At 42.8% G+C, this 26,559-nt stretch overlaps 1 protein-coding gene across 1 annotated transcript in view; it reads right to left on the bottom strand.

Annotated features, from left to right (window-relative positions):
- LOC128667098 (tenascin-X) overlaps positions 1–26,559 on the bottom strand; it is a 134,120-nt gene that overhangs the window by 80,760 nt on the left and 26,801 nt on the right. The window contains exons 3-8 of the mRNA XM_053721991.1: positions 25,990–26,559; positions 24,853–24,977; positions 20,537–20,687; positions 19,759–20,022; positions 11,608–14,235; positions 6,579–6,677 (exon numbers count right to left, since the gene is read on the bottom strand). The exon at positions 25,990–26,559 is cut by the window's right edge and continues 1,806 nt beyond it. Of these exons, the coding sequence (XP_053577966.1) occupies positions 6,579–6,677; positions 11,608–14,235; positions 19,759–20,022; positions 20,537–20,687; positions 24,853–24,977; positions 25,990–26,559 (3,837 nt within the window). The remainder of the gene's footprint in view (positions 1–6,578; positions 6,678–11,607; positions 14,236–19,758; positions 20,023–20,536; positions 20,688–24,852; positions 24,978–25,989) is intronic.

Here is a 26,559-nt window from a genome sequence, read left to right as displayed (position 1 = left end):
TGCCAAAAGAAACTGAGTCATGGGAAGTCCAACACCCACCTAGTTACAACTGCTTTGCGAAGGCACATGATCGCTCATCACAAACGCCTATGGGATCAACACAAGAGTACAAGCAGCACACAAACTCAAAGCCGCCATCCTCCTCCTGGTCCAGCATCTTCAGCCACGTCAACCACTGCTGTCCTCCTTGCCCCCTCTCAACCATCCGCCACTACGTGTCTCGCCTTGAGCAGTTCCTGCTCATCTGCCCACAGTCAGGTGTCTGTCAAGGACATGTTTGAGCGTAAGAAGCCAATGTCACAAACTCACCCCCTTGCCCGGCATCTGACAGCTGGCTTGTCTGAACTCTTAGCCTGCCAGCTTTTACCATACAAGCTGGTGGATTCTGAGGCGTTCAAAAAATTTGTAGCTATTGGGACACTGCAGTGGAAGGTACCCGGCCGAAATTTCTTTGCACAAAAGGCAATCCCCAACCTGTACTCGATTGTGTAAAAGGAAGTAATGGCATGTCTGGCACACAGTGTTGGGGCAAGGGTCCATCTGACCACTGATACCTGGTCTGCAAAGCATGGTCAGGGCATGTATATCACCTACACTGCGCATTGGGTAAACCTGCTGACGGCTGCCAAGCATGGAATGCGTGGCTCTGCAGAGGAGTTGGTGACACCACCACGGCTTGCAGGCAGGCCTGCTGCCACCTCCTCTACTCCTCCTACTCCATCCTCTTCCATAACCTCCTCGGCTGAGTCCTCTTCTGCTGCTGCGTCTTGCTCCACATCAACGGCATCCCCCCAGCTCCCCAGGTACTATTCCACATCCCGGATATGGCAGTGTCACGCCATCTTGGGGTTGACTTGCCTGAAAGCAGAGAGTCACACCGGACCAGCACTCCTGTCCGCCCTAAACGCACAGGTGGATCAGTGGCTGACTCCGCACCAACTGGAGATCGGCAAAGTGGTTTGTGACAACGGAAGAAATTTGGTGGCGGCATTGAATTTGGGCAAGTTGACACGTGCCGTGCATGGCACATGTGTGTAATCTGATTGTACAACGCTTTGTGCATAAGTACCCAGGCTTACAGGATGTCCTGAAGCAGGCCAGGAAGGTGTGTGGCCATTTTAGGCGTTCCTACACGGCCATGGCGCACTTTTCAGATATCCAGCGTCGAAACAACATGCCAGTGAGGTGCTTGATTTGCGACAGCCCGACACGTTGGAATTCAACACTCCTAATGTTCGACCGCCTGATTCAACAAGAAAAAGCCGTTAACGACTATTTGTATGACCGGGGTGCTAGGACAGCCTCTGCGGAGCTGGGAATTTTTTTGCCACGTTACTGGACGCACATGCGCAATGCCTGTAGGCTCATGCGTCTTTTTGAGGAGGTGACAAACCTAGTCAGTCGCACCGAAGGCACCATCAGCGACATCATACCATTTGTTTTCTTCCTGGAGCGTGCCCTGCGAAGAGTGCTGGATCAGGCCGTAGATGAGCGTTAAGAGGAAGAGGAAGAATTGTGGTCACCATCACCACCAGAAACAGCCTTATCAGCATCGCTTGCTGGACCTGCGGCAATGCTGGAAGAGGATTGTGAGGAAGAGGAGTCAGAGGAGGAATGTGGCTTTGAGGAGGAGGAGGAAGACCAACCACAACAGGCATCCCAGGGTGCTCGTTGTCACCTATCTGGTACCCGTGGTGTTCTACGTGGCTGGGGCGAAGAAGATACCTTCAGTGAGATCACTGAGGACGAGGAACGGGACATGAGTAGCTCGGCATCCAACCTTGTGCAAATGGGGTCTTTCATGCTGTCATGCCTGTTGAGGGACCCTCGTATAAAAAGGCTGAAGGAGAACGACCTTTACTGGGTGTCCACGCTACTAGACCCCCGGTATAAGCATAAAGTGCCTGAAATGTTACAGGATTACCGCAAGTCGGAAAGGATGCAGCAGTTCCAAAAAAAATTAAAAAGTATGCTTTACACAGCGTATAAGGGTGATGTCACAGCACAATGGGAATCTAACAGGGGAACAGGTGAAAGTAATCCTCCTCCTCCTCCCACGACCACGCCGGCAAGGACAGGACGCTTTACAGACGTGTTGTTGATGGAGGACATGCAGAGCTTTTTAAGTCCTACGCATCGCCACAGCCCTTCGGGGTCCACCCTCAGAGAACGACTCGTCCGACAGGTAGCAGACTACCTCGCCTTAACTGCAGATATCGACACTCTGAGGAGCGATGAACCCCTTGACTACTGGGTGTGCAGGCTTGACCTGTGGCCTGAGCTATCCCAATTTGCAATAGAACTTCTGGCCTGCCCCGCTTCAAGTGTCCTGTCAGAAAGGACCTTCAGTGCAGCAGGAGGTATTGTCACTGAGAAGAGAAGTCGCCTAGGTCAAAAAAGTCTAGATTACCTCACCTTTATTAAGATGAATGAGGGATGGATCCTGTAGGGACTGACAGTGGGCGATACATTCGACTAAAAAGGCCTGATGAGATGAGCTGCCTTGGGCTAAAAATGGTCCACACGCTGCTGTATTTTATCTCTGAATGCTGGATGACTTGCGTGACTTATCCGCCACCAACTAGGGTTCAAGCCGCAATGTTTTAGGGCACTTTCTGCCTGGGAAACAAACATCAATTTTTCTGGCTGCTGCTACAGCAGCGGCTGCAACAATACCTAATTTTTCAGGCATGTGCATATGCCTAATTTTTCTGGCCTCTGGTGAGGCACTGTGGCTTCAAAAACCAAACCAAAAAAAAGGCACATAACAGGGATTAAACTGATAGGAATAGTACTACTTAACACACCACTCCTATCTGGTGGCTCATTAGATTGCACGTGCAGTGCCCCAAATTTGAAGTAGGAGGACCGACCAAGCATCTTTTTCCATCTCCCGGTTCCTAAAATCGATGCCATATACACGTCCCCTGATAGGGGACGTAACAGGGATTAAACTGATAAGAATAGTACTACTTAACACACCACTCCTATCTGGTGGCACATTAGATTGCACGCGCAGTGCCCCAAATTTGAAGTAATTTTCCATGGGAGTTTTGCCATGGATCCCCCTCCGGCATGCCACAGTCCAGGTGTTAGTCCCCTTGAAACAACTTTTCCATCACTATTGTGGCCAGAAAGAGTCCCTGTGGGTTTTAAAATTCGCCTGCCTATTGAAGTCTATGGTGGTTCGCCCGGTTCGCCCGTTGGCGAACAGTTGTGGAAGTTCGCGTTTGCCGTTCGCGTTCGCAAAATTTTATGTTCGCGACATCACTATATATATATATATATATATATATATATACAGGGAGTGCAGAATTATTAGGCAAATTAGTATTTTGACCACATCATCCTCTTTATGCATGTTGTCTTACTCCAAGCTGTATAGGCTCGAAAGCCTACTACCAATTAAGCATATTAGGTGATGTGCATCTCTGTAATGAGAAGGGGTGTGGTCTAATGACATCAACACCCTATATCAGGTGTGCATAATTATTAGGCAACTTCCTTTCCCTTGGCAAAATGGGTCAAAAGAAGGACTTGACAGGCTCAGAAAAGTAAAAAATAGTGAGATATCTTGCAGAGGGATGCAGCACTCTTAAAATTGCAAAGCTTCTGAAGCGTGATCATCGAACAATCAAGCGTTTCATTCAAAATAGTCAACAGGGTCGCAAGAAGCGTGTGGAAAAACCAAGGCGCAAAATAACTGCCCATGAACTGAGAAAAGTCAAGCGTGCAGCTGCCAAGATGCCACTTGCCACCAGTTTGGCCATATTTCAGAGCTGCAACATCACTGGAGTGCCCAAAAGCACAAGGTGTGCAATACTCAGAGACATGGCCAAGGTAAGAAAGGCTGAAAGACGACCACCACTGAACAAGACACACAAGCTGAAACGTCAAGACTGGGCCAAGAAATATCTCAAGACTGATTTTTCTAAGGTTTTATGGACTGATGAAATGAGAGTGAGTCTTGATGGGCCAGATGGATGGGCCCGTGGCTGGATTGGTAAAGGGCAGAGAGCTCCAGTCCGACTCAGACGCCAGCAAGGTGGAGGTGGAGTACTGGTTTGGGCTGGTATCATCAAAGATGAGCTTGTGGGGCCTTTTCGGGTTGAGGATGGAGTCAAGCTCAACTCCCAGTCCTACTGCCAGTTTCTGGAAGACACCTTCTTCAAGTAGTGGTACAGGAAGAAGTCTGCACCCTTCAAGAAAAACATGATTTTCATGCAGGACAATGCTCCATCACACGCGTCCAAGTACTCCACAGCGTGGCTGGCAAGAAAGGGTATAAAAGAAGAAAATCTAATGACATGGCCTCCTTGTTCACCTGATCTGAACCCCATTGAGAACCTGTGGTCCATCATCAAATGTGAGATTTACAAGGAGGGAAAACAGTACACCTCTCTGAACAGTGTCTGGGAGGCTGTGGTTGCTGCTGCACGCAATGTTGATGGTGAACAGATCAAAACACTGACAGAATCCATGGATGGCAGGCTTTTGAGTGTCCTTGCAAAGAAAGGTGGCTATATTGGTCACTGATTTGTTTTTGTTTTGTTTTTGAATGTCAGAAATGTATATTTGTGAATGTTGAGATGTTATATTGGTTTCACTGGTAAAAATAAATAATTGAAATGGGTATATATTTGTTTTTTGTTAAGTTGCCTAATAATTATGCACAGTAATAGTCACCTGCACACACAGATATCCCCCTAAAATAGCTATAACTAAAAACAAACTAAAAACTACTTCCAAAACTATTCAGCTTTGATATTAATGAGTTGTTGTTCAATAATAAAATTAATCCTCAAAAATACAACTTGCCTAATAATTCTGCACTCCCTGTATATATATATATATATATATATATATATATATATATATATATATATATATATATATATAAATAAATACACACGCTAATGAAAATGTAATCCATTACAAAATGTGCAGTACTTATTTACAATGCTAAACACTGTCACCTTATCTTAGACTTTATAACAAAGCAGCTTTACAATCTAAGGAAGAGCCAATGTCGGTGTGTGTGTGAAACAAGCCAGGGTGCACTATACTGTGGTTCCAAAAACTGTAATAAAGAAATTGGATTTAGAACCACAGAGCTGTGTGAGGTTTATTATCTCTAACCGCTTTATTAATAAAGTTGTTGTTGTTGAGGTTGTACTGGGATTTCCATTCTGCGGTCAAGAAGGGAGCCCGGGAGCAGTCAGCCAATTAAGTGGTATTGGATTGTGGACAATGAGGAAGCCCTCCAGTGATAAAATGTATCACAGGAAAACCCTCATTCTCAAGTGAAGAAATCTTATAAAGCATGTGTGGGTGAATTGTGATACCACTAACTATTTCAGTTATCTGACAGCCAGCGGGTTTATATGTATTTTGTGATTCTTGTTTGCGTAATATTAGGGAGCGCGATAAGATCTGAGGGAGTAAAGGAAAAGGGAGGGGAATCAAGTAGTTACACTAGACACTTCCCACCTCCCCCCTTCCCTGCATATGAAAACACAAATAACGAACAGGAGCCAGCAGGAATCTGTAGACATCAGTATATATCTGGCACTGTGGGGCTTGGTTAAGAGTCTGAAAATCAGCACAATGTTCTTAAAAAATAAGAAAAAAACTATACATTTTTATATAAACACTACCAGATGGGCTATATAAAAGGATAATTTATAAAACATTTATGCAAAGAAAAATCTAGTGTACAATGTCCTTTTAACTGAATGTTTCAAAACAAAATAAGTTAAAAAATAAAGATAGGATAGTTCAGTCTGGTAAAGATAGTCTAATCATAGAGTAAACACTTTTGAAAATCTGCCCATGTAAACTTCATGCTTCTGTAAGGCAAAATACTTATTTTTTCCAATTTATAAATACCATGCTTTTAAATAATTATTTATAAAGCTTCTACCTATACGTTCCTTCTGCCCCCTTTATGTTCCTTTCTGCAGTGTAGTGATGTATAGCGTGGTACCACCCACTTCGCACGTTGCACACACCCTGCTAGTGTAGAGAAGGCAAAATGCGCATGCACAGTTATCCATGGTGCTTCCCTAAGACTCAAAATATGACAACCACTTCATTAGGTTTTAAAAACACCTGCTCTGCAAATGTTTTAATAAAATAAAAACAGCATTGATAACTAATAAGAGAAAAACTGTTTAACTGCTTTGCCGCAGATTTACATTTTTCTATCACTATAAGGCTTTATTTTTCATTCTTTAGCGTTCAGCTTTTCTTTAAAGGGACACTCAAGTCAAAACAAACCTCCGGCCCCCTGTATCATGTGACAGACATCAGCCAATCACAGACTAGTATACATATACCCTGTTAACTTCTGCACATGCTCAGTAGGATATTGTTCCCCGGAAAGTGTTTATATAAAAAGACTGTGCAAAATTTGATAATGGAAGCAAATTGGAAAGAGTCTTAAAACTGCTGCTCTATTTGAATCATAAAAGTTTATTTTGACTTGCGAGTTCCTTTAATTACCTAATAGATGAGTAAGACTTTGAGACCCTGCAGTAAGAGACTACAGTGAGCATTTTTAGTCCTGTTTTTATTACCTGTAGGAGCCTTGGTAGGGATCACTTCTGCTTGAGGAGTTGTTGGAGCAATGGTCGCCTTGATTTCTGATTGTATAGGAGTGGGAGTCGGCTCCTGGGCTGTGGGTGAAGGTAGAGGACGTATTAACTCTTATGGATCTCATTTTCATGCATAAGATATAATAAAAGGGAAATAGAATCCAAAATGTGTTTTTCATGAGTCTGATAGAGCATACCATCATAAGTTTCCAGTTTTAATTCCATTATTAAATTGACTTCGTTCTTGGTACCTTTTGTTGAAACACGGGTAGGTAGACTAAGGAGTGTGCATGTATCTCGATCATTATAAAGCAGAAGTTTTGCAAGACTTTGATAATAGAAGTAAATTGGAAACTTTGTTAAAATTGTAGGAGCTCTCTGAATCAAGAAAGACCAATCTTGGGTTTCCCGTCCCTTTAAACTGCATTTGTCATGTTTGTGTTAGTTTACAAGAGAATATGGAACCTCAGACATGACAAATACTCTTTAAATCTATGTTGACTTAATCCCTTATATTAACCCCCCCCCCTCCCCAAATCTAATTCCATTTATTTTTTTCTTCTGTTCCTCAACCTCTCTATATCTTTATTACCCCTTTTCACTTCTCACTCTCAATGTCCTTTCTCAAGATTTTTCTTCTTTACTTTTTCTCTCTTTTCATTTGCTCCTTTCCCATCTTCCAATATATGTTTTCAAAAAAACATATAGGTCATGCATATATGTGCGCACAATTACATGCCAAAAAGCAGTGACTTTATAACAGTTTATATACATATGTGGATGCAGACGTATAAATACATATGTATATAACATTACATTTTAATATATGCGTTAATATCTTATAAAAGACACATATATAAAAATGGCATTAATGAGGAAAGCATGAGTGCACAGATCTGTCATTAATATATATATCATACATACAGATTTTTGTATAAACACACATTCAAATAGCTTCATGATCATTATGTGTGAATATGTCACAGGGCTCATGGGTAGAGATGGCAGGACACAAACAGTGTAGGTGTAAAGAAGGCAGGATACTGAGGGGGGAGGGGTACAAATGGCAGCTAGGGGTATAGATGGCAGGATACAGAGGGGCTAGGGTTATAGATATCAGGATACCGAAGGGATAGGGATACAGATGGCAGGATACAGAGGGGATAGGGGCAGGGGTCAAGTCGAGCGGGAACGCATGGGAACGGAGTTCCTGCACTATTTTTGCAGGAGGAACTAAGTTCCCTCTGGACAGAAAACAGAAACACTTTAGTAAACACTGCTGCTGCAGGTGGGAGGAGCTGGAGCACAGTCTGGTTAGAGGGATAGTGAGATCCTCTAGTAAAGGGCAGTAGCAATTCCTACAATACACTGAATGCAAGCCTGTCAGCGGTCCTGCTGTGTGATCACCACGCAATGAGTGTAACACATGGTGCTTACATTTCTGTGTGGCCTGCTTTGGGGTTATTTAGCTCCCCTCAGCAGAAATAGGACTATTGCACCTTAAGTGGATGAGACTCTTTGACAGAGGAGGATTCTCAGGCCCAAAGACAACCATTCAACCCTTCACTGGATTTAATTTGCTTTCATTAACCAAAGTGTATAGATTGTATACATATAAACACAGTGTGTGTGTATATATATATATATATATATATATATATATATAAAACAATATTAATTGTGAGGGGGTACCCACACTTTTTTGTAGGACTTGACCCCTGGATAGGGGTAAAGAAAGCAGGATACAGAGGAGCTAGGGTTATAGATAGCAGAATACAGAGGCGCTAGGGGTATAGATGGCAGGATACAGAGGGGCTAGGGTTAACAATCGCAGGATACAGAGGGGCTAGGGGTACAGATGGCAGGAAACAGAGGGGCTAGGGGTATAGATGGCAGGATACAGACAGGGTAGGGGTACAGATGGCAGGAAACAGAGGGGCTAGGGGTATAGATGGCAGGATACAGACAGGGTAGGGGTACAGATGGCAGGATACAGAGGGGATAGGGGTACAGATGGCAGGATACAGAGGGGCTAGGGGTATAGATGGCAGAATACAGAGGGGCTAGGGGTATAGATGGCAGGATACAGAGGGGCTAGGGGTATAGATGGCAGGATACAGAGGGGCTAGGGGTATAGATGGCAGGATACAGAGGGGCTAGGGTTAACAATCGCAGAATACATAGGGGATAGGGGTACAGATGGCAGGAAACAGAGGGGCTAGGGTTAAAGGTGGCAGGATACAGACAGGGTAGGGGTACAGGTGGCAGGGTACAGAGGGGATAGGGGTACAGATGGCAGGATACAGAGGAGCTAGGTGTATAGATGGCAGGGTACAGAGGGGCTAGAAGTATAGATGGCAGGATACAGAGGGGCTAGGGGTACAGATGGCAGGATACAGAGGGGGTAGGGGTACAGATGGCAGGATACAGAGGGGATAGGGGTACAGATAGCAGGATACAGAGGGGCTAGGGGTACAGATGGCAGGATACAGAGGGGCTAGGGGTACAGATGGCAGGATACAGAGGGGCTAGGTGTATAGATGGCAGGATACAGAGGGGCTAGGGGTACAGATGGCAGGAGACAGAAGGGATAGGGGTACAGATGGCAGGATACAGATGAGATAGGGGTATAAATGGCAGGATACAGAAGGGATAGGGGTACAGATGGCAGGATACAGAGGGGCTAGGGGCATATGGCAGGATACAGAGGGGATAGGGGTAAAGATGGCAGGATACAGAGGGGATAGGGGTAAAGATGGCAGGATACAGAGGGGCTAGGGTACAGATGGCAGGATACAGAGGGGCTAGGGTACAGATGGCAGGATACAGAGGGGCTAGGGTACAGATGGCAGGATACAGAGGGGCTAGGGTACAGATGGCAGGATACAGAGGGGATAGGGGTACAGGTGGCAGGAGACAGAAGGGATAGGGGTAAAGATGGCAGGATACAGAGGGGCTAGGGGTACAGATGGCAGGATACAGAGGGGATAGGGGTAAAGATGGCAGGATACAGAGGGGCTAGGGTACAGATGGCAGGATACAGAGGGGATAGGGGTACAGATGGCAGGATACAGAGGGGATAGGGGTAAAGATGGCAGGATATAGAGGGGTTATCGGTATAGATGGCAGGATACAGGGGGGATAGGGGTACAGATGGCAGGATACAGAGGGGATAGGGGTAAAGATGGCAGGATACAGAGGGGCTAGGGTACAGATGGCAGGATACAGAGGGGATAGGGGTACAGATGGCAGGATACAGAGGGGATAGGGGTAAAGATGGCAGGATACAGAGGGGTTATCGGTATAGATGGCAGGATACAGAGGGGATAGGGGTACAGATGGCAGGATACAGAGGGGATAGGGGTAAAGATGGCAGGATACAGAGGGGCTAGGGTTACAGATGGCAGTATACAGAGGGGCTAGGTGTATAGATGACAGAATACAGAGGGGCTAGGGGTACAGATGGTAGAATATAGAGGGGCTAGGGGTATAAATGGCAGGATACAGAGGGGCTAGGTGTATAGATGACAGAATACAGAGGGGCTAGGGGTACAGATGGCAGTATACAGAGGGGCTAGGTGTATAGATGACAGAATACAGAGGGGCTAGGGGTATAAATGGCAGGATACAGAGGGGCTATGTGTATAGATGACAGAATACAGAGGGGCTAGGGGTACAGATGGCAGGATACACAGAGGCTAGGTGTATAGATGACAGAATACAGAAGGGCTAGGGGTACAGATGGTAGAATATAGAGGGGCTAGGGGTATAGATGGTAGAATACAGAAGGGGCAGAGGTATACATGGCAGGATACATAAGGACCAAGGGTACAGAGGGCAGGATACAGAGGGGCTAGGTGTATAGATGACAGAATACAGAGGGGCTAGGGGTACAGATGGTAGAATATAGAGGGGCTAGGGGTATAGATGGTAGAATACAGAAGGGGCAGAGGTATACATGGCAGGATACATAAGGACCAAGGGTACAGATATCAGGATAAAGAGGAGCTGTTGTGTCTGGGAAACATTGTATCTGTTGTTCCCTGTGTATTGTAGAATATTTTGGTGTATTTCTAATAAACTGTCAGATGAATCAAACACCACATTTATGCAAAACTGATATATTACATACATTCTCATGCAGTTCACAGATATATACTTCATTCACATACAATATGATATATATATTTGTGCGTTCACATTGCCTGAAGGGTAAAGGTGTTATCAGCAGGTCAGACGTGGTGCCTTATTGCCAAACGGTGAGGTGACAACGAGCAGCAAGGGGAGAGACAGCCTGTGAGGCAAAACTGTGAGGTTATTAATGTTTTAAAAAGGTGCAAAAGAAGAAAAAAGAGTTAGGTAGAATGAGAGAGACAGAGAGAGAGAAGACATGTTGGGAAAGAGTGAAAAAGAGCGAGGGAGACATTTTATGAGAAAGAAGAGAGAGGCCAGATAAAAAAAAATAAAACAAGCATAGAATAAGTAGAAACAAGATGGAAGTACAAGAGATGTCATCATAGATATGGAGCATTTAGAACCAAAAGAAAAAAATAAGTAGAATTAAGAGAAGAGAAAGAGAGGAGTGAACAATATATAGATGACATATCAGGGATTATAACAAAGAAAGGGATAAAAAAGATAAAAAAAGGAGTTGCAGATAATGACCTAAAGAGAGTGAAGAATGGAGAGATAGAGATAGTGCTTAGTAACAACACAGTAGAAAAAAAAAGAACAAAATAATAAAAGACAAAAGAGATCAAGACATCTGATGTTGCATATTCCTATAAAAATGGGAAAAAAGAAAACATGAGTAATTTAGCCCTTTCTAACAAAATAATCCCTCTTTCCCATAGGAGCCATGGGAGGGCATATATACTTTGATTATCCCTAAAGATCGGAAGATCAGTAATAAGCAAAGAAGGTCAGTGAACAGCCATTAAGTATGACAAATGACCACCACTCTCTGACCCTTGACCCTTACTATTATAATAGTTGCTAACTCTGCCAGTACCTGTGACAGCTACTAGTGAGTAGGACTTGGATGAGCGGCCCCTCACAAACCCATGAAGTTCAATTCTGTAACTTGTCCCTGGTTTAAGACCCCCGATCTCCAACTCCTTTGCTCCTTTCTCCACTTCCAGTTGCTGAGGAGAGACCCGGGTGCTGGGAGGCCAGGGACGGTAAAGGACTAAAACCCTGTCCCAAAGAACTCCAAGACCCTCTAAGGATAGCACAAGGCTGGTTGAAGTCTTCTGTAGAATCCTTTGTAAGCCATGAGACCCTTGTCCAGGCACCTTAACAGAAAATGTATCTCTCAACGAGTCAGTTTGGTCTTGTTCATCTACAGAGCCAACAATTTGGTTGACAACAGTTTTTCTCTCTTCCTTTATCCTTGTTTCTTTATTTATTTCTTGTTTAATCAACAATGATGACTCCCTTTCTTTACCAGTGCTCTCACTACTGCCCAATCCTTCATTTACAAGTTCCCTGTCTCTCTCCTTTTGCCCTTGTCTGACTCTAGGATGAGTTGGTGCCAAAATTTGAGGATATTTCTGTGTTTTGGTATCTCCTTTAATTAGGTCTTCTTTCTTCTTGATATCATAAATTAATGATCCTTCAGACACATCCTCCTCTTTCTCAGATTCTGGTTTTATTTTCAGATTTTCTGATATTGGTGAACTCCGTTCAACATTACTTTCTTCTGTAATCTCTGAGGAAGGCTTAGATGTTTGTGTTGTTTTCTTTGGATGGGTAGATGGTATGCCTTGTTCTACAGGCCTTACAGTGGACCTATCTGGTTTTGTTCTATTAGTAGGTTTCTCATAATCCTTTGAGGTTTGTCCCTCTCTGTCTTCTATATCCATTCTATCCTTTTCCTTTATCTCAGTTTTTGACACAACCCTTTCATCCACAGAAAATTCCTTTTTCGTCTCAGAAATTGGAGGCTTTTTAGTAGGAGTTATTCTTCTATGGGATCCCCTACCAGAGATCTTTTCTAATGTAGCTTTTGTAGTTGTATTTTTTGAGGTGCCTTCTTTATCTACTTGCCTTTTCTCTAGATTAGGAATTAGATTTACTACACTATTACTTGCATCTGTATGGTCAGAAATGGACCCATAGTTTTGTACAGTCAATGATACTGGAATTTCTACTTCCCCTGCAGCTTCCACTCTTCCTAATGTGTTTAACTCAGAATGAAGTGGTGGAATTTTTTTACTCTCTGGCTTTCTCCCCTTTGAATTCAAAGATATTTTTTCTTGTGTTTCTTCTACAGCATCTTCCAGTCTACCACTGTTACCGCGTATTCTAGATGACCCTGTGGGTTCCTCATTTCCTATTGCTCCTGGGGTCTTTTGAGGGAGACGATCATAAACCAGTCCTGTAAAGCTGTGGGGCTTCCACTTTACCAAGTAAAGGAAAATTGATCTGGCCACTGATTGAATGGTCTGGTTGCCCTTTAGAGGGTAATTGGTAGCACGTAGGTAACTTTCTAGACGTTGGATAAATGTTCCATTGTACATGGAGAGCTTTTCTGGGAGGTTCTCAATAACATCCTTTATAACAGATCCCCTCAGAACTGGGGTTTTCCCTATTCTTGTCTGGTTTTTATTCCCTAACTTCAAGTTCTCTTCCACATCTCTCTCTGAATTGGTCTCATTATGATCCCTACTTTCCTTCCCTACATGCTTTATTTTTGAAGTAGTTACAATCCTATGTACAGTGACTTTAGTAGATGTTTTTTTCAATTTTTTGCCATCTGCTGTGACATCAGTTGAGTCATTTTCTCCACTACTGTCCATGTGGTCTTTTTCGGAGTTGCTCTCATGCAAAACACTTGGCTCCAATTCTCTGGCTAAAGTTTCTGTATGCTCAGTACTTCCAGAGTGAAGGGTGAATTTACTTTGGATGTATGGATTTTTGGTTCCACTTTCTTTTTGAACTTGGGTAGCCAATTCTTCATCCTCGGAATGTGTTGTAGTCATCTCTCTTGAGGACCCAAAATGAATAACTTGTGCTCCTTTTTTCAAACCATCAGATGTTTCTCTAACGTCTTCCCATTCAGAGGGAGGCAACTTAAGGTGAGTGTAAATTTTTTTGGTCTTTTCATCCGCTTCCTGAAGGTATGTTGGCGTCTCCTCTCCGGAGGTCCCAAAATGTGTAATATTCCTTCTCACAACCCATCTCTCTACAATATGCCCAGGCACTTTTTCTGTAAAATGGGTAGTCCTTACATTTGGTTCCCCTTGAAATCTCTCTCCAAGATCTCCTTCTTCTACAAGAGTGGTCACAGCCATTTTGTCTTGGCCAGGTACTAGACCTTGCTCTTCCACATTAACATCATCCTCTCCTTCATGTTCACGGTGGTGAGTGTGATATGTGGTGATAATGGTTGTAATAGTATTCTTTTTGGTGGTATGTGTTACCCTACTCCCTTTTTTGTATTGCTCGTCTGTTAAGACCTCTCTTGTCTGGAGACCATCTTCTCCCACACCTACATTAGAGGAAGTTCCCACAGTTGATGCAGGATCTGTATGATCCACATCTACAGAAGATAATTTCTTTTCAGGTCTACCTTGACTTTGTGAGGTTACCACTGTTCTAGGATCATCATCCAGGTTCTTTCGTCCACCACCAACAGCTAGCAAAGCAGCAAATTAAGGAAATTAGAATTACACCATTCATAGGAATAGGGTTAATCCACCCATTAAAGAACAGAAGTAAGAACTTTAGAAAAAAATTAACATTTGGTTAATAGTCACTGTTGACATTTGAATAAAATGTAGATGGGATTAAAGATTCAAGACTGACATTGCAAATTTGGAGTTAACATATTATAACAAAAAACAGCTAGAGTTAGTTAAAGGGACATTAAACTCATAGTATATCATCAGCAAAGAAGCACTGCATTGCAAAATAAATGTTTAAAAATAATTTACCACTGTGATTTTGTTAGCCAAATTTACAAGCTTTTGTAAATTAAAAGCAGTTCAGGTATACACCAAATTTATGTTCCTCATTTACTTTGCCCTGGCCAGTTAGAGACAGGTGTAAATGAGCTTGTGATCTGACTTAACCAATCATTATGTAGTCATACCTTCCAACATTCCTCTGAGGCTTTGATGTGCAGCATTTTATTAGTGGAGCATTTTTGGGAGGGGTTGGCTTAAGGGTGGATCATGGACATGATTGGTTGGAGTGTAGGTGAGTCAGGGCTGAATATGGGTGTGGCTCAGAGCAGTGGCGTAGTGTGGGGGGGGCCACAGGGGCGGTTGCCCCGGGCGCAAAATTCTTAGGGGCGCAAAATTTCAAAAGAAATTTGCGCCCCTAAGGAATTTAATTCGTTATAAACATTGCAGGCGGCAGGGCCGTGGTGGTTGCTTGTAAGGGAGCCGCCTGCCAATTCATAAGGTGCACTTCTAGGATTGCCACTTGCCCCGGTATTAATAATTAGGGGGGGTTGAAGAATGTGCGTGAGTCAGTCACACTTATCATCAAGGGAAGTGAGGAGGAGGCCCTGACTGCAGCCTGAAGTGCATCATGATGAGGTCACGGACCATGGTCGATAGTCCAACCAGTCCTCCTCTCAACTCCCCTCCCAAAGACCCAAGTCCCACCCAGTCATGTGATCTCGTTGGTGTGCGGGTGCGGTGTCGCTGCGAGCTGCTAGTACGACGAGTCCGACAGAGGTGGCCAGGCCTTGACCCTCCTGTTTGGGTACTGTTCAACTTTTTCCTAATGATATAATCTGCAGTTTTTTCTAGGTAAAATATTTTTTTAAAATTTGTTTTATAAAAAAAGAGTTTCCTCTGTATTACCTGCTTTGAGAATTACTCGCCTACCTGCTCTATAATATATATCTTTTTCTATATCTATATATATATATATATATATATATATATTATACTGTATATACAAGTATATATTATATATTTATATATATATATATATATATATATATATATATACAAACATACATATTTTATATTTATATATATACATATTGTTTATATTATATATATATAAAGTAATATATATATAGTATAAATATATATATATATATATATATAATATAGTAATATATATATATATATATATACACATATATAATATATATATATATATATATATATATATATATATATATATATAAAAATTTGATTTCATATTGAATTTGTGGCTGTGAGAAGCCACGCCCCCAAGCCACACCCTGAGACACACCCTCTCCACCCCCTTTTAAAAAGTGTCCAGGAATATTCTGGGCAAAAGGTAGCAACCCTATGCGCTACCGTGCACACTCACAAATGCATCACTTTACTGGTGGAAGAGACTCAGTCAGTGCTAATGGGTTAGGGGGCACAATACTTGCCTTGCCCTGGGCGCTGACAACCCACACTACGCCACTGGCTCAGAGGGTCTCTTATAAAACTGGGAAGCAGGCAGACTTCCCAATCCATGACAGTCTTCAGGATGTAAGAAGGATTATGATTATGGTCAGATGACCAAAACCGGTTAAGCTATGTAACACTTTTGCCCCTTCATCTGTTGCCCAGTGTTTTTTTATGATTTTTATGGATTGATCAACAAAGTTTGCATTTTATTATTTTGCTGGCATACTTTGGACTCTTTTTGATCAAGTGAGATTAACTCTTCAGTTTAATGTACCTTTAACATCTAAGGTAGGCTGTTCTCATCAATGACAAAGGTAGGTTCACCCATTAGCAATTCTATTTATTTATTTTTTGGCTTAATTTTCTCTCTTTTTTTTATTCTTAGAATTTTAAAAGCTGTTAGTGGACATTGATGTCCTGGCTAGCAGATTTTAAATAGTATTATTAATGGCTTAAAGGGACATTCCAGCCAAAATTGGAATCCACATGGATGCATTTCAGCTTTGAATAGAAGCATTTTTGTAGTATACATATATATTATATGTATCTATCAAAAGCTATAGCGGTCTCAAAAGTTTATTTAAGTATGCACCGTGCACCAGCATTTTAAATACAGCACTTACTCAGAGAGCCTAATGTGTTTATATCATCTGGTAATGACTCAATTTGTTAATTGCTGATAAGATACAGGCCCCACTGGTTCTATGAGCAGCTGCAGTACTTAAAATGCTGGTGCACTGAGAATATCTAGCTATGCTTCACATGCACGTGAAGAAAAACAATTTAACTCTTAAACAGAACTTTTACTGGAATTATTTTTGCTAATACATGTATATTGTAAATATGTTTGTTTTTAAATATGTAATTCATCTAAGCACATTTAAATGTTGACCACAATGTCCCTTTATTGATCCCAAAATATTCTTAATAAAAATTCATAAAACCCACTTCCATCAGCCCTCCCATACCCCAATGTGTGAGTGGAGGAGAGAAATATGTGTTTGATGCCGGATGCAGAAAACCTAGAAATTAAACAAATGAATTGAGTTAATATGGGATAAAATAAAAGTCCGCCAAATTATTATACAGAGTTGATCAGCACGTGTTGCTAAAAACAGGGAACATAAAAGGTAATGTTAGTTTATTTTTCACCCACAATATTCTTATTTATCTCTTTCATCTCTCATTCATTTTTCTTTCTCGCTTTCGTTTTTGTCCTAATCTCATTGTCCTTTCTCATGAATATCTCCATCTTTATCGCGCCATTTTGTTGTTCTTTGCTGTAATACTCATGATTACTTGGTGGTATAAGCTAATAATATTATTAAAGGGACACAATCCCCAATTTTTTTCCTTCATGATTCAGATCGAGCAGTAATTTTAAACACTTTCCAATTTACTTCTATTATCAAATTTGCTTCATTCTCTTAGAATCTTTGTTGAAGCAGCAGCAATACTCTACTCTGCGCTAGCTGAAAAAAAATGGCGAGCCAATAATTTGAGGCATATATGTGCAGCTACCAATGAGCAACTAGCTCCTAGTATTGCATTGTTGCTACTGAGCCAACCTAGATATGCATTTCAACAAAGGATACCAAGAGAACAAAACAAATTAGATAATAGAAGTAAATTGGAAAGTTGTTTTAAAATGACATGCTCTATCTGAATCATCATCTCACACTCCCTCTCTCATCTCACACTCCTTCTCTCATCTCACACTCCTTCTCTCATCTCACACTCCTTCTCTCATCTCACACTCCCTCTCTCATCTCACACTCCTCTCATCTCACACTCCCTCTCTCATCTCACACTCCCTCTCTCATCTCACACTCCCTCTCTCATCTCACACTCCCTCTCTCGTCTCACACTCCCTCTCTCGTCTCACACTCCCTCTCTCGTCTCACACTCCTTCTCTCATCTCACACTCCTTCTCTCATCTCACACTCCTTCTCTCATCTCACACTCCTTCTCTCATCTCACACTCCCTCTCTCATCTCACACTCCCTCTCTCATCTCACACTCCTTCTCTCATCTCACACTCCTTCTCTCATCTCACACTCCCTCTCTCATCTCACACTCCTCTCATCTCACACTCCTCTCATCTCACACTCCTCTCATCTCACACTCCCTCTCTCATCTCACACTCCCTCTCTCATCTCACACTCCCTCTCTCATCTCACACTCCCTCTCTCATCTCACACTCCCTCTCTCATCTCACACTCCCTCTCTCATCTCACACTCCCTCTCTCATCTCACACTCCCTCTTTCATCTCACACTCCCTCTTTCATCTCACACTCCTTCTCTCATCTCACACTCCCTCTCTCATCTCACACTCCCTCTCTCATCTCACACTCCTTCTCTCATCTCACACTCTCTCTCTCATCTCACACTCCCTCTCTCATCTCACACTCCCTCTCTCATTTCACACTCCCTCTCTCATCTCACACTCCTTCTCTCATCTCACACTCCCTCTCTCATCTCACACTCCCTCTCTCATCTCACACTCCCTCTCTCATCTCACACTCCTTCTCTCATCTCACACTCCCTCTCTCATCTCACACTCCCTCTCTCATCTCACACTCCCTCTCTCATCTCACACTCCCTCTCTCATCTCACACTCCCTTTCTCAACTCACACTCCCTCTCTCATCTCACACTGCTCCTCTCATCTCACACTCCCTCTCTCATCTCACACTCCCTCTCTCATCTCACACTCCCTCTCTCATCTCACTCTCCCTCTCTCATCTCACTCTCCCTCTCTCATCTCACACTCCCTCTCTCATCTCACTCTCCCTCTCTCATCTCACACTCCCTCTTTCATCTCACACTCCTTCTCTCATCTCACTCTCCCTCTCTCATCTCACACTCCCTCTCTCATCTCACACTTCTCTCATCTCACACTCCTTCTCTCATCTCACACTCCCTCTCTCATCTCACACTGCTCCTCTCATCTCACACTCCCTCTCTCATCTCACACTCCCTCTCTCATCTCACTCTCCCTCTCTCATCTCACTCTCCCTCTCTCATCTCACACTCCCTCTCTCATCTCACACTCCCTCTCTCATCTCACACTCCCTCTCTCATCTCACACTCCTCTTATCTCACACTCCTTCTCTCATCTCACACTCCCTCTCTCATCTCACACTCCCTCTCTCATCTCACACTCCCTCTCTCATCTCACACTCCCTCTCTCATCTCACACTCCCTCTCTCATCTCACACTCCCTCTTTCATCTCACACTCCCTCTTTCATCTCACACTCCCTCTCTCATCTCACACTCCCTCTCTCATCTCACACTCCCTCTCTCATCTCACACTCCCTCTCTCATCTCACACTCCCTCTCTCATCTCACACTCTCTCTCTCATCTCACACTCCTCTCATCTCCCACTCCCTCTCTCATCTCACACTCCCTCTCTCATCTCACACTCCTTCTCTCATCTCACACTCCCTCTCTCATCTCACACTCCTTCTCTCATCTCACACTCCCTCTCTCATCTCACACTCCCTCTCTCATCTCACACTCCCTCTCTCATCTCACACTCCTTCTCTCATCTCACACTCCTTCTCTCATCTCACACTCCCTCTTTCATCTCACATTTCTTCTCTGTCTTCGTATTTCTCCATTTTTCTGATCTCACTTCTTCCCCTCTACTCCTTCCACATTCCCTTTGACTCACAATATCACTTGTCTTCCTCTTAACCCTTCTCACTGTTTATTATGTGTCTATCACTTCCGCCTCTCTCGCTTTCATTCTGGTCTCTGTCTCATTACCTGTTATGGCTGTTGTTTCAAGCTCATCACTCTGCTCTTGTCCCTTCTCTGCCCTTAGGGTCACCTTGTACGTTGTTCCTTCCTCCAGACCTGTGATTCTTGCCTTGTCCCCTTTTCCAGGGACCCGTAGCTTCCTCTCCTTCCCATTGGGCATTGTTAGTGTAACAATGTACCTCTCTGGAAGGGACTGGGGGCGTTCCCATCTCAGAAGGAAAGAGGAGATGGTGAGCTCTGTGACACGGAGTCCACGTGGAGCTTCAACTTCTAAAGAGTGGAAAATAGACAGAAATAAAATAAAAAAACTAATGGATTATATGGTCTGGTTCTGGAAGAATACAAAGGATGAAATCTCTGTTGTTAAAGGGGAAGGCTCAGGTAGAGAACAGACAATGGGAATTTAAAGGAACATTAAAAACAAATTTTTTCTTTCATGATTTAGATAGATACTTCATTAAAAAAACTGCATTTTAATAAATTAAGCAGTCATCAGAATTAAATGAATTAGTTGTCATCTTTGTATTAGCCACGTAGTTGTTGCTTCTCCGAACATTTGTGAAAATCAGCTTGACAATTATTTTATCTATTTTTTTATGTTTATTTTCTGTTTGAAATAGTAGGAATAGCTTAGAAAATAACGTAAGAAAATGCTCAGACGGCCAACAGAAATCTAGGTAAGAGAGTTTTACATCATAGATGTCTAACAAACAATATCAACTCTACTAATGGACAAGATAAAGGATTGTAGAATTGTGCAACTCTAGGGCAAAGACATACTTACTAGTAATGGCAGTAACAGAAGTATCAGGCCCCACGGTCTGTCCCTTGCAAGGATGTATGGTGACAGTGTATTCCTCGCCAGGCGCCAGACCCGTCTGACGGTACAAGGTAACTGACCCCTCCAGAGTACCGTTAATTAAACCATTCTCCTTCTGTAGTGAAATAAAACATAGATTTTACCAGCAGATATGGACAAGAAGCCTATACTGTATTCCCTTCTGAGTAAGGGCATAACAACAGGGTTATCAGAAGTCTTGAGTGAGGCTGGGCCGACACTTCTAGGTGTCTCTGTTATCCAGGCAATAACTGGCCCTCCAGATGTTATGGACTACATCTCCCATGATACTTTGCCTGCATTATGGCTGAAAGAGCATTATGGGAGATGTAGTCTATAACATCTGGAGGGACGATAATTGCCCACCCTTGCTGTAATCAATAGTGGCATTACTACACCGGCATCACCTCTGTGCGTGCTTTTGCTTTTACAATATGGTGTCAGGGTTTCCAAGATGGCCGCCACAATGTTGCTTTACAGAAAAACCTACCACCACCATATTTGTACAGGCTGCACATATCCTCTGGCACAAACTAACCAAGGGGGAACGGTGACTCACTGTGAAAGAGACGCAGCTGCTTTTTCTACTATGTGGCTGCTGGCGCGGTTTCTGCAGATTGTAAAGAGCCAGAAATAGGGGCCCCAACAAAGCCTTTGCCCTTGGGGCCCAGTGAAGTTAGGTTACGCCCCTGCTTCTGAAATGGGAACTTACTTCTCAAGTCAGTTTTTTTATGTTACCGGCATTCTTTAAATCCCTTACACAATTATCTGTCCACACCATCCAAATTGTAAATATATTACATGAATCAACCATGCTTCCTGTAAAGAAGTTGTTCTCCAAATTAATTCTGAAACTGCTAACCTTCAACTGGGGATCATGACCCCTTGTTCTGGTGTTGCTCTTTTTAGGATTTTATGTGTTTACCCCTTACCTTTAATAAAAAGCTAAATATATATACATTTCTGTCATATCATCTCTCTCCCTCTTCTGCTCTAAGCTATAAATATTAAAGGGATAGGAAAGATAAAATGAAACTTGCATGATTCAGATAGAGCCGGGGTCAAGTCTAACGGGAAGAACGGAGTTCCTGCACTATTTATGCAGATGGAACTAAGTTCCCCCGGACAGAGAACAGAAACCCTTTAGTAAATACTGCTGCTGCTGGTGGGAGGAGCTGAGCATAGTCTGGTTAGAGGGATAGTGAGATCCTTTAGAAATGGGCAGTAACACTTCCTACATACAATACACCAAATGCAAGCCTGTCAGCGGTCCTGCTGTGTGATCACCCCGCAATGTGTGTAACACATGGTGCTTACATTTCTGTGTGGCTTGTTCTGGGGTTATTTAGCTCCCCTCAGCAGAAATAGGACTATTGCACCTTAAGTGGGTGAGACTCTGTGACAGAGAATGATTCTCAGGCCCAAAGGTGACTATTCAGCCCTTCATTGGATTTAATTTGCTTTCATGAACCTAAGTGTATAGATTATAAAATTTGCTAATATTAGTGAATTGGAAAGTGGTGTGTTTTATCCAAATCACAAAATACATTTTGGGGTTTCCTGTCCCTTAAAATGAACAGTAAACTCAAAATGAATGTTTCATTATTCAGCCAGAGCACGCAACATTCCAATTTACTTCTATTACCTAACTTGATCTCTTGGTATCCTTTATTGAAGAGCATACCTAGGAAAGCTCTAAAGCAGCAAAACACTACTGGGAACTAGTTGGTGACTGGTGGCTGCACATATATGTCTCTTGTCATTGGCTCACCCTATGTGTTCAGCTAGCTCCCAGTAGTGCATTGCTGCTCCTTTAACAAAGGATTCTAAGAGAATGCAGACAAGTTGATAACACAAGTTAACTGAAAAGTGCCTGGTTCATATTTATCTTGAATGTTTAATTTTGACTGCACACAATAATCATGAATTAAAAGCCTTTTTGCAACTAATACCTCTTTCTTAAATAAAAAGAGAGAAGCGCTCAACCTGGGAACGAACAATAGCATAATAGCTTGTTCTATGGCTAGTTACCACCCTAGAAGCAGCCTCTTTTTGCTCAATATGTGCCTTTCACAGAAAAGAACTTTCCTGTAGCATATCAGTCTGATCCTGACTTCACAGTACAGTCCAGCCCCGAAATACCAGGCAATCCCTCTCTGAACAAGAGAAACAGCAAAACCCCAGACGTACGTTTCGGCCTATTGTGGGCCTCGTCAGTGAGGTGCAGCCATATCCCTCTAGGCACACTGAGCAACGGGTCCACGTCTGGATTCCCGCATCACACTTAGGGAGACTTCCCTAAGTGTCATAATTTGCATAATTAAAAAGAGAGAAGCGCTCAACCTGGGAACGAACAATAGCATAATAGCTTGTTCTATGGCTAGTTACCACCCTAGAAGCAGCCTCTTTTTGCTCAATATGTGCCTTTCACAGAAAAGAACTTTCCTGTAGCATATCAGTCTGATCCTGACTTCACAGTACAGTCCAGCCCCGAAATACCAGGCAATCCCTGACTGACGAGGCCCACAATAGGCCGAAACGTACGTCTGGGGTTTTGCTGTTTCTCTTGTTCAGAGAGGGATTGCCTGGTATTTCGGGGCTGGACTGTACTGTGAAGTCAGGATCAGACTGATATGCTACAGGAAAGTTCTTCTCTGTGAAAGGCACATATTGAGCAAAAAGAGGCTGCTTCTAGGGTGGTGACTAGCCATAGAACAACTATTATGATATTGTTCGTTCCCAGGTTGAGCGCTTCTCTCTTTTTAATTATGCAAATTATGACACTTAGGGAAGTCTCCCTAAGTGTGATGCGGGAATCCAGACGTGGACCCGTTGCTCAGTGTGCCTAGAGGGATATGGCTGCACCTCACTGACGAGGCCCACAATAGGCCGAAACGTACGTCTGGGGTTTTGCTGTTTCTCTTGTTCAGAGAGGGATTGCCTGGTATTTCGGGGCTGGACTGTACTGTGAAGTCAGGATCAGACTGATATGCTACAGGAAAGTTCTTCTCTGTGAAAGGCACATATTGAGCAAAAAGAGGCTGCTTCTAGGGTGGTGACTAGCCATAGAACAACTATTATGATATTGTTCGTTCCCAGGTTGAGCGCTTCTCTCTTTTTAATTATGCAAATTATGACACTTAGGGAAGTCTCCCTAAGTGTGATGCGGGAATCCAGACGTGGACCCGTTGCTCAGTGTGCCTAGAGGGATATGGCTGCACCTCACTGACGAGGCCCACAATAGGCCGAAACGTACGTCTGGGGTTTTGCTGTTTCTCTTGTTCAGAGAGGGATTGCCTGGTATTTCGGGGCTGGACTGTACTGTGAAGTCAGGATCAGACTGATATGCTACAGGAAAGTTCTTCTCTGTGAAAGGCACATATTGAGCAAAAAGAGGCTGCTTCTAGGGTGGTGACTAGCCATAGAACAACTATTATGATATTGTTCGTTCCCAGGTTGAGCGCTTCTCTCTTTTTAATTATGCAAATTATGACACTTAGGGAAGTCTCCCTAAGTGTGATGCGGGAATCCAGACGTGGACCCGTTGCTCAGTGTGCCTAGAGGGATATGGCTGCACCTCACTGACGAGGCCCACAATAGGCCGAAACGTACGTCTGGGGTTTTGCTGTTTCTCTTGTTCAGAGAGGGATTGTCTGGTATTTCGGGGCTGGACTGTACTGTGAAGTCAGGATCAGACTGATATGCTACAGGAAAGTTCTTCTCTGTGAAAGGCACATATTGAGCAAAAAGAGGCTGCTTCTAGGGTGGTGACTAGCCATAGAACAAGCTATTATGCTATTGTTCGTTCCCAGGTTGAGCGCTTCTCTCTTTTTAATTAATACCTCTTTCTATACAACTAAGGGTTTCATTAGCTCTGACCAGCGGCTGAGATTTACTAATAATGTATATGTATGTTTGTGTATATATACATGTGTGTTTGTGTGTGTGAGAGTGTGTCTATCTGTATGCAAGTGTGGTTATGTAAGTGTGTGTGTCAGTAATAAAAATGTCACTATGTGCCATCACATACTTATCCTGATATCCATCAGTAAACTGTCAACTAGATAGATGATAGATAGATAGATAGATAGATAGATAGATAGATAGATAGATAGATAGATAGATAGACAGAGATAGACAGACAGACAGACAGACAGACAGACAGACAGATAGATAGATAGATAGATAGATAGATGATAGATAGATAGATACATTTTATAGAGATTAAAATATATTAGAATGTAAGATCTATAAATCAATACCTTGGATTTAAAAGAAATGTCATAAGAGTCTGGGGTTGTCTGTGGGGGGTCCCATTCGAGAGTCACTGTGGTCTCTTCCTGTGATGTGACACGCAGGCCAGTGACCGCTGTTACCTCTGTGATTACTATAACATAGAAAACAATTCAGTCCCTTTAAGACAGCCGCTGAATTTAATGTACTTGGCAACTCTAGCACAATTCTGAACTTTTAGCCACTAAATGTTTGCATAAAAATAATAATGTTGTGGGAGAACAAAACTGAATTCCGCGCAGAGCTAGATTACAAGTGGAGCATAATCAGTAGCGCAGGACTCATTATTTTATACGTAGTCTTGCGCTAAGAATAAGGCACCAGCTGATATTACAAGTGAACAAATGTAATCAGAGCCCTATATGTCTAACGTATAACACAGGGAGCACTTTTACCAAGCGCATTGCACTTACATGTGATGAGATAAGCCCTCAAACACAATACAAAATAGTGCTGTAAAATTTAGCGCTTTTAAAAATTGAAGTAAACCATTATTATTAATAGTATAGCACAAAAGTGCACAAACAGCGTCATTACTTGTGCACCGTTGGCTTACTGCACCTTCAGCTTTGCCCTCAAACAATATCTGTCTTGCTTTTTACTGAGTGCACCCTTAGAAGTCTATTATGTGAGAGATTTATCCCTAATGCAGATGATAGTGCCCCCTACCCCAGGCTAGCTCTTGAGCAATAAAAAATAATGTGCTTGTAATTTGAGCGCAAAAATGGAAGCGTTATTTGTTTCCGCTCAAATTATAACGCATAATAGTGCTAATATTTTTGTACTTCATTTGTAATATAGACCAAAATGTTTCATTGGATAGGAAATGCTGATTTATTCTTTTAGGATTTAATTTAATTTCTCTTTTTCTCCTGCACCAATGATCTGTTAACTATTTAAATTCAGTTCATTGTCATTAGCCCTTTTATTGGTAATATTGTACTGGAAGTTGCTGACAACACCCTTTAATATATATATAAGTTTAATGTGCTTTAAGAGTTAATTTAGAGCCTGCAAGAAATGGAAATTTAGGTTCTGGTAAACAGACAGCTAGGGTGTGAGCGAGGCTCAGGGGATATCCTTTTTCCATCTCTGCTAACACTCACCCTCTTTGCAGTCGACTCCTGTGAAGCCTTTCTTGCAAATGCAGAGACCATTCACACACTTCCCACGTCCAGCGCAGTTTCCAGGACAGGAACGAGCTCCACAGACTGGTCCAGAAAATCCCAAATTGCAGACACATTTTCCATTCACACATTGGCCATTGCCGCTGCAGTCCTTGGGACAGGCTCTAGATCCACAATCAGGACCTGTATATCCAGCTTGGCACACACATATGCCATCCTCGCACCGGCCACGGTTCAGGCAGTTATCTGGACATGTTCTTAATTCGCAGGCCGGGCCTGTGTATCCAATATCACAAACACATTTGCCATCATCGCATGAGCCATGGTTATGGCAGTTTTCTAGACAGGCTGTAGAGCTACAGTCTACTCCAGTATACCCATAGTCACAAATGCACACTCCATCCTCACACTGACCTCGGCTGTTGCAGTTTTCTGGACAGGTTCTAGATCCACAGTCCAGATCAGTGTATCCAGAATCACAGACACACTCCCCATCATTGCATTTACCTCTGTTGTTACAGTTGTTGGGGCAGGTTCTGGATCCACAAT

The sequence above is a fragment of the Bombina bombina genome, chromosome 7 (assembly GCF_027579735.1).
Source record: "Bombina bombina isolate aBomBom1 chromosome 7, aBomBom1.pri, whole genome shotgun sequence".
Taxonomy (NCBI): domain Eukaryota; kingdom Metazoa; phylum Chordata; class Amphibia; order Anura; family Bombinatoridae; genus Bombina; species Bombina bombina.
This window is presented reverse-complemented; position numbering and strand designations above follow the sequence as displayed.